Source organism: Jaculus jaculus, chromosome 4 (assembly GCF_020740685.1).
Source record: "Jaculus jaculus isolate mJacJac1 chromosome 4, mJacJac1.mat.Y.cur, whole genome shotgun sequence".
NCBI lineage: Eukaryota > Metazoa > Chordata > Mammalia > Rodentia > Dipodidae > Jaculus > Jaculus jaculus.
This window is the reverse complement of record NC_059105.1, coordinates 29,459,436-29,478,670: the sequence shown is the minus strand read 5'-3', so window position 1 is coordinate 29,478,670 and position 19,235 is coordinate 29,459,436. Positions and strand designations below refer to the sequence as shown.

General features: G+C 37.9%; 1 protein-coding gene across 1 annotated transcript; it reads right to left on the bottom strand.

Moving 5' to 3' along the window:
- Positions 1–4,270: 4,270 nt before the first annotated feature.
- LOC101601000 (ADP/ATP translocase 2) lies at positions 4,271–5,391 on the bottom strand. The gene has a single exon (XM_004653514.3). It carries the CDS (start codon positions 5,360–5,362, stop codon positions 4,466–4,468), a length of 897 nt encoding a protein of 298 aa, XP_004653571.2. The 5' UTR covers positions 5,363–5,391; the 3' UTR covers positions 4,271–4,465.
- Between the last annotated feature and the right edge of the window lie 13,844 nt (positions 5,392–19,235).

Sequence of the window (19,235 nt, the reverse complement as noted above, 5' to 3'; positions counted from 1 at the left end):
CTATGACATTGATTGAAATTTAGGTGGGGATTAATGTCTTATTATTTTTTTCTGCTATTTTTCCTATGTTTAATTTGAAAAATTTCAATGTTTGATTAATCACTTATATAGGTGTTTTCTGAATACTTAAGTTCTGTGATCTCCTCCTAATAGAACACTATCATTACTCAAAGTTTGCATTTCATGATTTTCCATTGACTATTGTTTTTTCCAAGTTATAACCCTAAAATTCCCTAGTGAAAACCATTTCCTCTTTGAATCCCCATTCTCAAATCCTGCATTTAGTGGTAATTGATATGTCACCAGTTCACCAGTTCTTATACCAATCTACTTACCTCTGATAAACAAATGCTTTGGGAACCCTCTTCTTGATATTTCTGGGAGTTCATGGGCATGCTTCCTTTGGGTTTGTTCAAACTCTTGAATAACTTCAGGATATGCCATGTTTTTTCTTCTAATTTCAATTGATGCCTGTGCTTGTACTCATCACTGCAGGGAGTGTTTACTAACAAAGCACAGATATTTGCACCCAGAGAGCTGGCTCCTGACACTCTCTTCCTTCCGTGCTTCTTGAGGCCCCTATTCTTTAGCCCTGAAGGCATATTTCCACTGGGGTTGTGGGACCATGTACCCCTAAGTGAGGAGAAGGAATCTTGCTTTGCATTCCCAATGATGTGAATCCTAGGACCCACATACCAGTACTCAGTCAATTGCCATTTAAACTCCATCCTTGCCGTCACTTCCCTCTCCCTAAGTGTAGTTGGTTGCTAAGCTTGTTGCTGCTACATTATAGCAATGGACCAAGCCTTAGTGGCTGCATCCCACTTTACCTGTCACTTTCTTGGACTTGTTATATTTTATATAGAAAGATTTCCTTTCTGTCCATCTTTTATACCTAAAGACATCCTTTCTTCAATAAAATAGATTTTGCACTTAACATGACTCACTAAACATGTGTGAGCAAAGACTGACATTGAAAGAGGAATATTTTAGGAGAAGAGAGAAAAAGAGGCTCATCTATAGTCCTACAAGTGATAGTCCTTTAAAAACAAAGAATATTCTAGATTGATGACTGAAGGAAATGCTTTTTCCTTGTGTTCATTTTATGACTGCTCTAATGAATCTCTCCTCTATTTCAATCTCTTTTCTTCAGGAAGTAGTGAATGATCTAGAACCCTATAAATATTGCTATAACAAGTATTACAGGACATATATACATAAGCTATCTACTAAATCTTACACCCAATAATTTTCATTGCCATAGTGATCGTTATTGTTTTAACTGTATGGTTTCTAACTTATGTCACTAGTTGAGGAAAATTATGCAATGGAGTTCATGGAAATGTTTAGGACATAGGAAATTCAACACCTCATTGTTTAGAATGGAAGCATAATGCCTGCTGTTTGATGATCTTAATATGTGTCTTTGCATACATCCTTTCAGAAATTTAAGCTTTCAAAATAAGGATCTGGGGAATGGAGAGATCACTCCACAGTTAAGTGTGCTTTCTTTACAGCTAGGTAAGCATGGCCACGCATTCCTGTAGCCACAGACTTGCAGGGAGTAGAAACTGGAGGATTGCCCCAAAGATTATATATATTGTAAGGAAAAAAACAAGAGAGTGTGCAATAGAGTAGAAATACTCAATGCTCTCCCTGAGCTGCTGCAAGTGAGCCCATGAGGCATTGCCTGTACACATGTATTTATACAACACACACACATACACATTCTTATCTAAAGAATGAAAATAAAACACTCAAAATTTGTTACCTGTGGTGGTTTGAATGTAAGTGCCCTCCTAGCCTTAGGTGTTTGTTATTATGTGTGTGTAGTCCCCAGCTGCTTGAGTCTTTGGGAGATGGATCCTTGCTATCAGCAGTGTATTGGGGTGGACCTTTGGGTTGAGTCAAACCTACTGTGTGTTCAGAGCCATTTCATGGTTGCTTCTGTATCTCTGCTGCAAATGTGTGATGTCATGAACTGGTTGCTTTTCTCCACCATAATGAAACATCTGTTCACACTATAGGCCTTTCCCATAAGCTGTTTCAGGTTCGGTGGTTTGTCCCAGAAACAAGAAAGTAAATGCTATACCACCAAGTGTTAGATTAGTTTGATTTGAGTTTTGGTTGGTTCTCTGAATAGGTAATCAAAAAGGAATTTAAGTTGATATTTTGTTTACCTATCTTCTGTTCTTGACTTCTTTTATTACATATTCTAAAGGCACAATTTCATAAACGGTATGTGTTTATATCAGTTGAATTGTGTGTTTGTGGAGTAAGGTAGACCAGCATCCCCAAACCATAGCAAATGAGCTAACAGATGGAGTGCACAGTATGGAATTAGAGAATAACTGGCAGGAATCGTCTTTAATGATCTACCAGGAATCTAGGGGTCAAGATCATCAATTCTGACACTTACACAGGACCACAATATCACCTTCCATTTAATTTCTAAGGTGACTTTCTCTTTTTTTATTCCTTTACAAGTGAAAATTATTTAGAACAAAACAGTGAGAGTATCATAAACCAGAATACATGTTGCATCATAATATAGTAGCTTTCATGAACAGAAACAATATGTTAGAATTTCTGTGGTTAATCACATTAACAATTCAAAATAGGTTTGACACAGTACAAAACAGTAAGACAAATTTACTAGTTTAGTCTGATGTAACAAAGTGACCAGCACAGTAGTCTTTTGTGGTTTACAAAATAGAGTGGAACATCTTTTTCCAGGCCCCTTCAGGAACAATATGTGTGTGCTGGGAATCTATTGGTGGCTGTGGTAGAGTTAAAAGCACCCTCTCCAAAGATGTCCCTGGACCTTGGCACTGTTTTACTCTATACAGCAAAAGGAACTTTTCAGCTCTCCTCAGGTTAAGAAGTGTGCAGTAAGATTATCCTGAATTATCCAGGTGGCCCAGTGTAAGTACCAGGATGTTTATAAGAAGAAAGGAGAAGGGCTTAGAGTGAGAGGGGTCAAGGTAAAAGGGAAATCAGAGGTCAGAGAATGAGAATGACATTGGAAGGTGATAGGCTAGTGTTTTTAATGATAGAATAGAGGACCAGAAACCAAGAGAAGAAAGTTTCCCCTGTAGCCTGGATAGGAAAGAAAATAAATTCCACCCTAGACAGCATGGAAGAGGACCTGCCCTGGAAATAATTGATTATATTTTAGCAAGACTTATTTTAGACTTCTGGTGCTAAAGATTTCAAGATGACTAATTTGTAGTTTTTTTTTTAATTTTTTGGTTTATTTTTATTTATTTACTTGAGAGCAACAGACAGAGAAAGAGAATGGGTGTGCCAGGGCCTCCAGCCACTGCAAACGAACTGCAGATGCGTGCACCCCTTGTGTATCTGGCTCACGTGGGTCCTGGGGAGTCAAACCTTGGCCCTTTGGCTTTGCAGATAATCACCTTAATTGCTAAGCCACCTCTCCAGCCCTGGGGTGAACAATTCTTTACAAAAACTAATAATTAATCTTGATGAAATTGAGAAATTATTTGCATAACCAACTTTTAACAATTTATCAGTGACAGAAGAGAGCTCAGCACTGAAATATCTCTATCACACCTTTCAAGGCTCAGGGTCCTTTGCAGGAGAGGTGGCAGAAACAATGTAAGAGCCAAAGGAAGGGTAGGACTCCTTACAACGTGCTCCTCCAGACACAAAATGGCTTGGATATCCATGACTTCACAGTGCCCGATACTACCTACACAAGACCATCATAATTGGAGGAAAAGATGATGACATCAAAATAAAAGTGACTGATTGAGAGGTGAAGGGGATATGAAGGAGAATGGAGTTTCAAAGAGGAAAGTGGGAGGAGGGGAGGAATTACCATGGGATATTGTTTAAATCATGGAAGTTGAAAATAAAAAAAAATAATAAAAACAATTTACCAATTGTTAAAAATTGTGACTATTCCATATAAGAATTTTAATTACTGCTCTAAGATGAATACCAATTTTAGTTACTTTTACTGTACAGCTGACTTACTTTAAATTCATGAATTTTCTTCTTTAATTTTGTGCAGAAAATTTTTATTTTATATAACTTTTGGACTTGGAACATAAAGTGTTTTGTATCATTTAAAGTTTTTAGAGTAAAAAGTAAAAGGTTTATTTGAGGAGAAACAGGAATATTCAGCCTTTAAAGTAAAGACAGTATATTTCTGAATTCTCTCATTCATTCAGAATATTTTTTTTTTTGTTTTTAGATAATTTTATTTCTTCAAATTTTTGTCAGGAGTGACTGAAATAAAAAATATAATTGAGTCCCATCTTTATTGTCATCATGGAAATGGCTTTAGGAGAAAGCTGGTCAGATGAAGATTATTGCTTCCCACTTTCAACAGGTAAATAGTTGCCATTGATAGACAGCCCAGATAATCTGTCCAGAATGCTCAAGATGTTATATAATACAACATGCCTGTTCACAAGAGGAACATCTAGGAAAATAATTATGTGAACTTCTTGATTTCATCATACAAGACAAGCACAAAAGCACCACCCATGCCTCTGAGAACATTGGACCATGCACCCTTGAAAAAAGCTTTGCCCCCTTCATCACGAGCAACCTTCCTCCAGCAGTCAACTGTGCCGGTGTACATGATATCACTTCCTTTGCGTCCAGACTGCATCATCATGCGCCTGCGAACAGTGTCAAAGGGATAGGAAGTCAATCCAGCAACGGCAGTGACAGACTGTGCAATCATCCAGCTGATGAAGATGTGAGTATTCTTGGGATCGGGAAGCATTCCCTTTGCAGTGTCATAGATACCAAAGTAGGCAGCTCGGTAGATGATAATACCCTGCACAGACACATTAAAGCCTTGGTACAGGCCCCTAAGCCCATCAGATTTGTAGATCTTAGCCAGGCAGTCACCAAGGCCTTTGAATTCCCTTTCAGCTCCGGCTTTGCCCACATCAGCTGCTAGACGGGTACGGGCAAAATCAAGAGGGTACACAAAACACAAGGATGTGGCCCCAGCGGCGCCACCTGATGCCAGGTTTCCTGCAAAGTAGCGCCAAAACTGGGTTCTCTTGTCCACACCACCCAGGAAGATCTGCTTGTATTTATCTTTGAAGGCAAAGTTGAGAGCCTGAGTGGGAAAGTATCTGATGACACTGGCCAGGTTACCACGCCAGAAGGAGAGGATTCCCTGCTCCTTGGGGATACGAACCACACAGTCTACAATGCCCTTGTACTGCTTATCTGCTGTGATTTGCTTGCTGGCATGCTGCACCTGCAGCAGCAGCTTGACCCGTTCGATGGGCGCTACCGCCGTCTTGGAGATGGCCGCGGCCACCCCACCTGCCAAGAAGTCCTTGGCGAAGGACACAGCGGCATCTGTCATGTTGAAAGAAAAAAAGAGGCAAGTGAGTGCGGGGAAGCTCATTCAGAATATTTATTAAGAAACTACTATGGAATATTTCCTAGGGTACTTTAGGAAGGTATATATATACCTTCATACATACATACATATGTATGTATATGTATATGTATGTATATATATATATATATATGCATGTGTGTGTGTGTGTGTGTGTGTGTGTGTGATTTTGTTAAGCTTAAAATCTAGTATAAATTACTATATATATTTGAATCAGTAAAAGTGAATCAAAACTAAAATAAGAAAAATAAAAAAAAATATTTTGGAACATGTTAGCAAAAGATTTTTCTCACAAATGTCTTTAGACATTTGCTAATAAATTTAATCATGTTGAAATATTTCAATTTATTGAATCTTAATAGCAAAGTTATACCCTTCACTCTCTTTCAGTGGTAATGCAATTTATCTGTCTTCCTACTATGCAGCACAATTTGTAAAGAATTGTTAACTATAGCGAAATAAAGCTTTCTAAACTGATATTATGTTTACATATAGTACATACTATATAATTCATATTTTAGAGATCAATATCACATAAATATTTCATATAGGTTTACTTTTGTGTTGTTTACAAGTGAACAAAAAGGATCCTTTTCCTGTTATCTAAAATCAATTTATTTTTCAAAACACAGGACATTATACACAGAATTGAAGACCTTATAAAACAAGATGCTAATACTCAGTGTGACATGATCTAGCTTGTTTTAAAATTAAACATCACATTTAAAATATTATTTATTTAACACAGAGAAAGAATATGGGTATTCCAGGGTCTCTAGCCACTACAAATAAACTCCAGATGCATTGCCACCTTGTGCATCTGGTTTCAAGTGGGATCTGGGGAATTGAACCTCAATCTGTAATCTTTGCTGACAGATGCCTTATTGGGTTGGAAAACTTATTGAATGTTGAATTCTCTGTCGTCTCTTGATCTCTGTTTTGATGTGATTTGAGTGATCAGGGTCTGTCACCATTTTCTTGGAACTGGTTTTCAGGCTAGCAGTGAGAGCAGTGCTCATGCACCTGTTTTCTCTACAATGACTCCTGGGTCCTGGCAGATGTGTTAGAGGTAACCTGTCTTGTGGCAGTCAGTTGGGTATCTTTTCTTGTTGTATTGATGTACATTGGAGTTCTTCAATATTCATTGCCATTTGCAAGATAAAATAGATTCTCCAATCAAAAGTGAGAGCAGTTTGGATGCAAGGGGGTAAGTACAAATATTTGAGGGACATTTTGCTGCATATACCCACTGTTCTAAGACAAAGAGCAGTGAAGGTACTGTCTGAAGTCTGAGTTTCCTATCCATGTGATTTTGACTTGGTTACCAGTACCAAGCATGTATTCTTTCCCACTGAGTGGTTCTCATGTCCAGTTTGAGACCAATTGGTTACTTACATTGGCTGTGTGCCACTATTACACATCTGTGTACCTCTTGACTGGCTCATTAATTTAGTAACTTGCAGGATCTCCTGCTTATTCATGCTGTTGGTAACCATTATCCCCTAGATGCTCCCATAGCATTTTCTTGTTTTTAATTTTTTTTTTGTTTATTTTGTTTATTTGAGAGTGACAGACAGTGAAAGAGTCAGATAGATAGAAAGATAATGGGCATGCCAGGGCTCCCAGCCACTGCAAACGATCTCCAGATGCATGCGCCCCCTTGTGCATCTGGCTAACGTGGGACCTGGGGAATCCAGCCTCGAACCGGGGTCCTTAGGCTTCACAGGCAAGAGCTTAACCGCTAAGCCATCTCTCCAGCCCATCCCATAGCATTTTCAATAACTACAAGGACTAGCTGGTGCGAGGGAAAACCTGTATAGTCACTAAGAAAATCAATATGGAGACTCCTCAAAAAGTTAAAAATATATCTACCATTAGATCTACCTATACCTCTTTTGGGCATATACCCTAAACACTGTATTTACTACAGAGACACTTGCTCAGCCACATTCATCAGTGCTCCCATTCAGGAGGTTTTCTATTGACTTTGTTGATGATTTGCTTATCTGTACACCAGCTTTTTAGACAGTTTTTTAGTTTCATGAGGTCCCAATGGTTGAGCATTGTCTAATTCCCTGAACTACTGGGGTCTTACTCAGAAAGACTTTTCCTGTGCCTATATCTTGGAGTGTTCTCCCTATTTTTGATTCTACACTTTAGACTTTTGACCTAGTTTCTTAGTTGTGGAAGCTCTTTTCTTTTCTTTTCTTTTCTTTTCTTTTTTTCTTTTTCTCTGTGCAGCTATTTTAGTAAATGGTAACATCCTGGTTAGGCATTGTCAATATTACAAAAATATCTCCAGTTCTTATGTTCAAGGAATCCTAACCAGGCTTTTGTCACTACTCCACTTGCTTATCAAGATCAGCTGAGGCCACCAAGAATTTCCCCAGGCAGTCCCCATACACAGCCTGCATATGAATCACTGTTTCCTGGAAGAGATATCACTGTCCATTGACAAGTGGTTTTCAGAAAACAGGTTCAAAAGCTGTACAAAGTAGTAATACTGTGTGTAAGAGGCAGTTAACTACCATATCTCATACAACTTTCCTAGATGTAGGTACAATTTTATCGGACTTCAAAGGTTTTCTTGCAGTCACAAAGAACTTGAAAAACACCTTAATTAAGAGTGTAAGTCAAAGATCTCTTGGATAGAAGCCTGGCAGTCACACAGAAAAATAATAAAATCTCATTAATTTCCCCCTAAGAAGAACCTCTTTCATTGAACTTTTATTTCACAAAAGCAGCATCATTAACATTACAAGTAAAGATTTAGTTTCTTAAACCAGACATATTAAAACAAGGAAGGAGTCCTTGATAGGCACTGTATTAACTTTATAATAGAATGGAGAGATGGATCAGTGGTTAAGGTACTTGCCTGCAAAGCTTAACTTTATAATGGAAGGGAAAACCTACTTCAAAGACATATACTGGCTCTGTTTTGTCAGCTTTCACTGATGTGCAAGAAAAAGAACTTGCACAGGAGAAGGCATAAATAGAGTGGTGTGTGTGTGTGTGTGTGTGTGTGTGTGTGTTTGTGTGTGTGCATTAAGGAGGAAGTTCTTAAACTTTTTATGAAATAGTTTAATATATTATCTACAGTAGGAAAAATGAGTTATGGGCTGGAGAGACGGCTTAGCGGTTAAGCGCTTGCCTGTGAAGCCTAAGGACCCTGGTTCGAGGCTCGGTTCCCCAGGTCCCACGTTAGCCAGATGCACAAGGGGGCACACGCATCTGGAGTTCGTTTGCAGTGGCTGGGAGCCCTGGCGCACCCATTCTCTCTCTCTCCCTCTATCTGTTGTTCTCTCTGTGTCTGTCGCTCTCAAATAAAAATATAAATAAAAAATGGACAAAAAAATATTTTAGAAAAATGAGTTATAAGGACCATGGTAAGTATCCAGGGTTCTTATTTCTGTTTTACTCTATCCGGCAGCTTTAGCAAATATAACAGGTTAGGGTGCTAATAGAATGATTTTTTTTTTTTTTTTCTGATATACCTCTAAAGGCCGGGGAGTTCAAGATTAAGGAACAAGCAACTTTGGTATGTTGTGGTGGTCAGCTTTTACCTCATAGATGGTTCAGCTCTGTCTCACATGGTAGAAGAGGTGAAGGAGCACTTTGGGATCTCTCTTGTCAGGACACTAATTCTATTAAAGAAGGCTTGACCACATTAATTAGTTGCCTAAGGTCCCTTTTCCTACAAATTGTCATATTGGGGAGTAATTTTCAGCAGATGGATTTTGGCAGGCTACAAACATTCAGTACCAAAGCAAGAGTAAGAAAACCTAAAAATCATTTGTTATCATAAAATCATGTGAAGACCTACCAAATGTTTATTGCCAACATAGTTGCATAACTAATACCGTGGTTTGTTCTTAGTCAAGAGTGGAAGAATAACAGTTGGATTGTTAGGATTGTGCAAAATTCATAAAGCTGAGTTATGACTGAAAATCAGGATAAGAACCCTTCTACATTTTGTATCTATAGTGGCTAATACTATCCTCACTCTGAGCTTTTGTGGTACCACACAGTGTGGCTACTCTGCTTCCATGGAGTCAAAAATGCTGGGGCAGGATCTAGCTTGCTTAGGTTGCATATATCCATCTTCTTTAATCTTGAGGCTTTCTCAGAGGTGCTCCTGATGGGCTACATGATGCCTTAGTTTGTATAAACTCAATTTTGTCCTTTGCTTAGACTTAAACATGCTCATTTCCCTCACATTATCTCTTCCCTTCTTCCCTCCTTCTACTTTTTTGCCTTCCCTATATATCCCTGACATACCAACCAATAATAATCCTGTCAATGATGGATTGCACACATACCTCCAGCAGTGGGGCTGGCTGTCTTACCAAAGACAGAAATGCAGAAGGGTTTCAACAGAAACAAAAAGCAATGGAGCACTCTATGACTATGTAACAAAACATAAGGGAGCGTATTCTCTCGGTTTCCCTAAATAATTCCCTACAGTACTTCATTTCTTTTTGAACAAAACTGGATGAAAATTAAAATCTGATGAGTTACCAATTACATAAAGAAATTATCAAGGAGGTGCTTTCTAGTGATTTTCATCTAGGATAGAGCTCACTCACACCTGCTCATTGAGTTCAGTATGTCACACTGTGATAATTTATTTCTAGTACCTTTCTAAAACATATTCAGAGGTAAAAATATGCTTTCTTTAGAATAAAAGCTCCCTATTCCATTAACATTTTCTTCCCTGGCTGAAATGTTACTGAATATATTATAGGCACCCAGGCAAATTGCCATACCTGCAATGAAGAATAACTGAAGTATTTTTCACATTATTTCTTGTAAATGGACCGTTAATGGATGAAGATAGCAAAGACATTTCAGCAGGGAATTATCAACAGAAGACTTCAAAGGGTTTTGTTGTAAAATGATTAGTGATTACTTAGATTAAAAAAATCTATAATGTTTGTCTTCCCTTATCCATTAGCTTTCTTTGAATATCAGCCTCTTTGCCTCACCAAACTTCATAGAATAATTTAAGATTGTTCCATTTGGCATGTGGCTAATATGAAGCAGTATTACTGTGGCTCAAGGAAAATCTTCTTTATAATACAATATAAGAATGTTTCCAAGTTGAAAAAAAACAATTAGAAGAATAATAAAATATAAAGATATTATCATAGAAACACAGCTCCAGAAAGTAGGAGGATAAGTCTAGCTCCAGAAGCAGAAGTCATAATAACAAAGTAGCATTCAAGCAGAAAACTGGCTGATAGCAATAGAAACCCACTGTTCTCATGGATTTTTTTTTTTTTTTTGAGGCAATTTATTGGGGGGATAAAAAAGCACAGTAGTATCTAAAATTCCATTGAAGGGATTGATCATACGGAAAAAGCAAGAATATTTAAAAACATACATTGGAATTAAGTCTGTTTTAACATATAAATATATTGCTTGCTATGTGTTCTTCAATCTAATGAAACTCTTTGTTTTTTATTTTATTTTTATTAGTTATGGACATACTTAGTATGTAAACAGCACATGTTGGCACCATCCTTTCCCTCATGCCTGCCCCTTTTCCAAAGGGACCCTCCTCTTGGGGATACAGATTATCTCCATGGGGATTGTGGGGGAAGATGTCAGTTATGGGGAAGAGGCAATGTCTCTGTGCATAATGCCCCAATTTGTGGCTCTAACAATCTTTCCACCTGCTTTTCCGCAAAATCCCCTGAGCCACGTTGGGTGCGTTTTAAGTCTACTTCAGCGGTGGGCTCTTAGGAGCCTTTGGATCTCTGGTTTGCTAGGAGTTGGGTGTTGTCTGTGTCTGTGTCCTTCACCCCTGTGCTGCTCTCAGGTTCATGGAGAAAGCAGCTCTCCTGTTCAGTTCCCTGACTCCTCTGTGGTTTCATGTGGGGCCCTGGGTTGTTTATCTCCTCAGATCCCACTCCCATCCTGGGAGCTAAAGCCTGGTTCGGTGGATACCGTCTTGACTGGAAGTCCTAATAAAACTCTTAATTGACTTTTAATATGAGCGGAGCAGGCCAAAAGGCAACAGCACTAAACTGTGTAGAAATTATTGATCTGAAGCCAGAAATGGAATCATTTTAAGTGAGAGTGGAAATGGGAACAATATCACCTATTTTACTTTTAGATTTTGTTTGAATAGAGCACAATATTCAATCTAATGTTTGTGGTGGTGGTTGTGAGGCATGTGTGATTGTGTACATGTGTGTGTGTTTCAGGAGATCAATCTAGTCATCACTCATATTGCTTATGCTAGGCAAACGTCCTACCACTGACTATCCCACAGCTCCTAAAAGAGGGAATTCTGACTATATGGGAACTTGAGCTTATAATTAGTATTTAATTTCAGCTTATTACCTGTGGTAGTTTGAATAGATGGCCCCCAAATATATTCAGTATTTATTAATTTGATGTTTGGACCTGCAGCCACCTGGCTGTTGGATGTATCACTGTGGGCATCTTAAGGTGTGGTGGTGGGCTTGAAATTCCAATATAAAGATATGAAAAGTGTGCCTATCTAGATTTCCTGAAGTGTGATCTGTGGTGTGGCTTTTGGCTTGTGGCTTCTCTATCTCTGCTTTGACCTATGAAAGCAGGCCAGCTTCTGCCATTATGGAACTTGCCCTGGATCTGTAAGTTTCAACAAGTCCCTTTGTCTGTAACTGTGCCTGGTCTGGAAGTTCATCTCAGCAAACCTGAAGCTGTCTGCTATGCTACTTACCTTCTTTTCAATGCTCCGTGTGGTAGAAGCAAACCACTCCATCTAGTCCACTGAAGGTAAGGTTATGAAAATTTGTGTGGTTATACCTTAAGATCAGCACAGACATGAACATATTGCAGGAATGCTATCTTGAAACCATAGAAATATCTTATAATTTTACTCACAAATATGCTTATCAGTAACTTTGTCAACAGAAATTTCAGTGATATCATAAACGTGATTTTCTCTTTTCATTTCTCCATGATTACTATTAAAGAAGAAGTAAATGTGTGCTCTTCCTCTCTTATGAATCGGGTTCATTTTATTATTCAAATAGCAAAAGTACCCACCTAATATAAGCCAAGTTTACTCAAATCCAATTATAAATGATTGAAATGACTTAATATGAGGACCTCTGTCCTGAGAAATGAGCCAAGAAGCGAGCAGGCAATGCATGTTCATCTGTGGGAGCTGTGACTGAGAGAGATAACTTAGAATGACACTGGGCCATTGCTGTTGTTATGAGCTATGAACTGTTCATATCTGGAACCACTTAGGTTTCACATACTGTGGTCACAACAATGAAATGGAGGAAGGCTGATTTGCTGGCCTGGTGGTGTCTAATCTCTGACCTTTGACACACTTCAACATTATCTTTCCCACCATCAGCTATTAGACAGTATCCTGTTATGATATGAGAGTAGACCTGTGGCAGTCATGTTATGATCATGTGAGTCCAAATCCAAAAATCAAGTCAGCTCAGGGCATGGCAGAGCCAAATCTATGAAGGAAACCTGGGCCTCTAAAGATGTTAATTCTACAATAATTATTTAGGTGACTGATTATTTGGTTTATAGATTCATTTTAGTGACAATACATTTTCTCTTTTTTTCAGAGATCTAATCAGTTATTTAATATATGGGTTATAATGACATAGTATAAGAAGTATTTATCAGTACTTAAAGAGAAGTTTCAAATAACAGATATTCTATGCAACTTCTCTTTTTAAATTCATTTTAGAGTTCCTGTTAACTGCTAAAATTATTTCATCTAAATCTTCACAAAATAATAAGAAATCAGTTCTGAAGTTTTATTTGCTGCTACCATGTACTGCAATATCTAATATATATTCAGTTTCATTGTATGAAAGTATAGTCATGAGTATTTGAAGTTTAAGGTGTAATCCTTCCAACAAGAATTCAGTATGATTGCTGTAATTATTTAGGTTTTAAAAATATTTATGTCTGTGTGTATATGCATGCTTATGTGGATACACATGTAAGTGTGGCACATGTGTGTCATGGCACATGTGAAGAAGTTAGAGAATAACTTTTGGGTCACTGATCAAGTAATCACTACATTTGAGGCAGAGGACAGTTATTCAGTCAGTCTTCAGGTAATCATTATGTTTGAGGCAGAGGATAACTTGTAGGTTGACCTTTGGGTCATCACTACATTTGAGGCAGGGTTTCTGGCTCTGGATCATCTGTGCTTCGCAGAGCTGCCCACTACATTTTGGGAAATTCTTCCCTCTTTCCATGAGAACCCATGTGTGGTGATTACAGAAACCCACCATGGCTTCTGGCTTTTGATGTGGTGTCTGGGGAAAGAACGTGGGGAGTCCAGCTTAAGTAGTGAGCACTTTATCCACTGAGCCATCTCTCTAGTCTGTTATTATTATTTTAAGCACAAAAAATCTGAGCCTCAGGAGGTTAAGATAATTCAGATAAGTGACAAATTAAGAGTACAAATCCAGATCCACATGAGAAGGCCCATGGTCTTAACCCTAATGTAATATCTCCCAAGTAATTAGGTTATCCAGCATTTTGGGACTTTTTAGTTCTGACTCTGCTCAGCACTTAATGAATTCTCCTTACATAAGTGATGAGATGAATCTGGACCAGTTTATAACTCTCCATGCAAATGAAAGCCAAGTAACATCATGCCTGAGAACTATTTAATAAGTCCCTAGACTACAATGTTAAATCTGATGTCAGGTTGGATTTTCAGACCAGAACTAAAAATTAGATGCTCATTAGCTAATGCAAAATATGAATTTGTACCATTTCTTATGGGTGAATTTCATCAACCTATTACCTTTATAGATGAAAAAACATTTTGTTGTATTGATAGATAAACAACAAAAGTCCATAAAATTATTTACAATCAACCATTTATTCAGTCTTTCATGGGAAAGCAGTTTCCATTTGCCTTTAACATGGAAACACCTCCTAGGATTGACCCATTTGAATCTTTGTCTATTAGAAATAGGACTAAATAAGTTCAGTGAGATATAACTATCAATAGGTAAGTCTGCCCTCACCAAGACACTCAAGTACTATTTTAATAAATTAATAAATGAAATATAAAGAATTAAAAAAAATCTTCAATTTATTTCATGTTACTTGGGGGCATGCAACAGAATTTCTAGTTGGAAATATGAAAAAAAGCAGCCAACTCTATTTCCTGCCCTAGTACTCCATGACACAGACTGTGCTTTAGTATCCAGTTTTCCCAGTGAGACGTAGCCGCTTATACTTGACTACTCATCACACATCCAAAATGATTTTTACAAGAATTTACAAACATAGAAGACTGATAATCTGTCTAACTTCTTTTGATCATTAGAAGAGATGGTTATAGTCAATGAAAGTTCTCAAGTGCTGCAAAGAAAGATTTTTTTTTTTTTTTTGAAACAGAGTCTCATGTATCCCAGGCTGACCTCAAACTCACTCTGTCTGAAGATAGCCTTGAATCATTGATCCTCTTCTGTTGGCCTACAAAGTGCTTGGATTACAGGCATGGGCAGCAAAATCTGGTTTATGTGGTGCTGGGGATCAAGACCAGGGCTTTGTGTATGTTAGACAAACACATTACCAACTGAATCACCTGCTTTTACATCCCTTTGATTTTGCAAATAAGTATTTGAAATAAAAAATAACACAACATAAAATATCCTGGTGTTTCTTCTGTATCTGTCATAGTAGACTGACCTCAGAAAATGACCTAATTCTCAACTGAAATATAACTTTATTACCAAAGTTATTTGTTATCACTCACCACCAGTGTGCAGAAGTGAGACATAATCCAAATATATTATCTGTAGTAATATAGGTTTGACATGCATTTCTCCAGTGCAGTTGTTTCCAGGGAACTTAGTTCTAATTATTTAACACTTTCAAAGTCAATAAATTGCTAGAGAGGAGAAAAAAACCTGTTCAGGGTGAAATTTCTCAGAGAAATGAAAGTTGTCTCATCCAGACAGAAGTTGTAGCATGGTATCATTTAATAATAAAATGTAATATTTTAAAATTACTGTTTAGAAATGTATTGCCTGATATTAAAATGACTTTATATAAATGCTGTGTCCTCAATTTAAAAGGACATTGGTAAACCCCCTAGGACTAAATAGGCCTTTTCTCAACCTAATTAAATTAAGTGTAGTGTACAGTGCCTCTCTGCAAAGATTAACAGAATGCATTCCTTGTCAGTTTAAGTGTTGCCTGTGGCAGTGTTTTTTTCTAATTTAATTAAAAGCTGCTCTTTTATGAAGAATAAGCTCGGAGCATAATCCCTCTTACATTTATATTTCTAAATTCTGTTTGTCAGAAAACAGAAAGTGGTGAGAAAGAAGAGAACAGAAAAAGAGAGAGAGAGGGCATCAAGTTGTAGGTGTATAAAAGAAAGTTAAGGGCTACAGAAATGGCTTAGTGGTTAAGTGCTTGCCTATGAAGCCTAAGGACTCTGGTTCAAGGCTCAATTACCCAGGACCCATGTAAGCCAGATGCACAAGGTGGCATATACATCTAGAGTTTGTTTGCAGTGGCTGGAGGCCCTGGTGTGTCCTTTCTCTCTCTCTCTCTCTCTCTCTCTCTCTCTCTCTCTCTCTCTCTCTCTCCCTCCCTCCCTCCCTCCCTCCTTCTCTCTCTGTTTGTCACTCTCAAATAAATAAATAAAATAAAATATGGGAGTGAAAAGGCCCAAGTGAAGTCAGGGGAAGAGATTTAGTAAAGGAAAGGTGGAGGGATAGCTAATCAAAATCTAAGAGGATATAAATAAATCATATGGAATACTAGTTTTTGGACAATGAAACACTCAGGAGCCAAATATTGTTGCTAGAAAATATTCAGCTGCAGGGATGGTGTACCATCCTGAGTTGTTGAGTAAGTTGTTGGCCAGGGAGGTCCCAGATGCCCCCAAAACATTATAGGCCATTGCTGAAACTCTTGGTTTGCCACCAGGAATAGATGGTAAGACCCTATTGCTGAAGATTCCACATATTTGGGCTGCAAGGCCACTGAGAAATCCTGTTAGAACTGAGCTGATTAACCTCCTCCATGTAGACTAGCTGACAAAAGCTAGAAGAAGCCATTCTGCATGCAGTTCAATGGGAGAGAGGGAAATCACCAGTGAAGATACTCAACAGTGGACACTGCAAGTCTTAAATTTTGCCAGCCAGGCCAATGAGCCAACAAATGCAGCAGTGGCACATCTGTCATGGTGGAAACCAACTGCCCTCTATTTGGACTGGAGGCCCCACTCCATGGGAGGAAATACATCCCTGAAACTGAAAACTTAAAACAGGGGTAGTCATGAGCCCTAAGGGTGTAATGTCTGCTGCTGTCTGGCTAAATGTATATACTAAGATTATCAAACTGCCCAGTAAGCACTTCACTTAATATTCATACCCATATATTAATGCTACTCTCACTTTTGGTAGAGAACCTTCTCTTTTCAGATAAAAGTGACCTAGGGATGACTCAGAAGACATCATGGTACTGGAAAGAAGTGACAGGAGTGTTCAGCACTGCAATATCTCTATCAATATTTCTACCTTCCAAGGTTCAGGGTCCATTGTGGAAGAGGTGGCAGAAAGAATGTAAGAGCCAAAGGAAGGGTAGGACTCCTTACAACGTACTCCCTCCAGACACAAAATGGCCTGGATATCCATGACTTCACAGTGCCTGACACTACCTACATAAGACCATCATAATAAGAGGAAAAGATCATGACATCAAAATAAAAGAGAGACTGGGAGAGTGAGGTGGTATGATGGAGAATGGAGTTTCAAAGGGGAAAGTGGGGGAGGGAGGGCACTACCATGGGATATTGCTTACAATCATGGAAGTTATTAAAAAAATAATAAAATAAACAAAAAAACCAACAACAAAAACTTAAGGGACTTTCTGGTTGTCAGGAATAACTCCATTTCAAAAGTGGATGGGCATAGAGAATAGCCAAGTGTCGTCTGGGAAGGTAAAAATTTTCACTATGATGTCTTAGCCTGGAACATTGTCTTAGGAGCAGTTAACATCTTTGATTAAATAAAAATAATAATAATGAAAGCCAATTGTGGTGGCATACACCTTTAATCCCACAACTTGTGAGGCAGAGGTAGGAGGATTGCCATGAGTTCAAGGCCATCCTGAAACTACAAAGTGAGTTCCTGGTCAGCCTGGGCTAGAGTGAGACCCTACCTTGAAAAACTAAAGATAAGGGCTGGAGAGATGGCTTAATGGGTAAGCACTTGTCTGTGAAGCCTAAGGACCCTGGTTCGAGGCTCGATTCTCCAGGACCCATGTTAGCCAGATGCACAAGAGGGCACATGCGTCTGGAGTTCATTTGCAGTGGCTGGAAGCCCTGGCGTGCCCATTCTCATTCTCTCTCTCTGTCTTTCTCTCTGCCTCTTTCTCTTTCTGTCACTTTCAAATAAAATGAACAAAAAAACAATTAAAAAAAAAACCTAAAGGTTAAAAAAAAAAAAAGATGTGATTCAGGATTCAGTTTGGAGGGATGGCTTAGAGGTTAAGGCATTTGCCTGCAAAGCCAAAGGATCCAGGCTTGATTCCCCAGGACCCATTTTATCCAGATGCACAAGGGGATACAAGTGTCTGGAGTTAATTTGCAGTGGCTGGAGGCCCTGGCATGCCTATTCTCTCTCTCATTCTTTTTGTCAAATAAATAAATAAATATATTTTTTAAAGATGTGATTCTTTATAAGGCCAGGAAGTTCTTTACCATTGATCCATCACAGAGTTGAGCCTGATATTTTTCAGCCATTTAATGTCCTAAGAGCCAGTACAAGGTTCATTCAGGGGCAAACATACAAGGTTGTCAAAGTTCCTGATAGCTAACTTACATACACATATAGCCCCATAAGTGCTGATTTACTAAACACAGTTAAATAACATAGAGATGAAAAAGGCAACATTACAACAGATTCCAAAGAAACTAAGAAATAATAAGGACATATATTAAGAACATATACTACACTAAGTTTCAAAATCTGAAAGAAGTGGATGCTCTCCTAGATTTATATGACCTATCCAAATAAAATCAAAATGAGATAAATCATTTAAATAGACCTATAAAAAGTATGAAGATCCAAGCATATATGTGTGTATATATATATATTCCTCACCATACATAGTACTAACCTACCTACTCAAGACCCTCATAATAGGAGTAAAAGATGATAACACCATAATAAAAGAGAGAATAATTGAGAGAGGGAGGGGATATGATGGAGAATGGATTTGTGATTGGGAAAGTGGGGGACAAGGAAAATTTTCATGGTTTATTACCTGTAATTATGAAAGTTATTATTAAAAATAAAAATATACTGACAAAATAAAGAGAATAAATAAAAATGACCCATTACAAGGTACACAAAACAGTAAAATGCTGAAAGTAATGTGGCGTTTAAATGTGAATTTGGGTAGGTTAAAATGTATAATAGAAATTCTATGGCAATCAGTGAAACAAAGTGCTAAAAGTAGTATACTTTGTAAGATTATAATGGAAAAATTGAAGCTGGATGACATATAAGAAAGGCAGAAAAAAGAGGATAGAAAGCAAATCAAAGTGCAAAAATAGTATTATTATCAATAATCTATAAGTCTATAATATATAATCTATAAGAAAACATAATGGTCAGAATGTACCAATTAAGACAACATCAGAATCAATTAAAAAAAAAGTGGTCAACTATAATAAAACCCATCAAATGTATATGGAAGGTCAAATGGCTTAAAAGCAAAGGAACAGAGAAAGGTATGTCTTGCCAATGTTAATCAGAAGAATGCTGAAGTGGCACCATTGGCTTCTATCAAAGTAGAGCAGGAATAATGAAGGATAAAGAGATAC

Coding starts and splice junctions, on each gene's coding strand:
- LOC101601000 (XM_004653514.3), bottom strand. CDS start 5,362: ATGACAGATGCCGCTGTGTCCTTCGCCAAGGACTTCTTGGCAGGTGGG.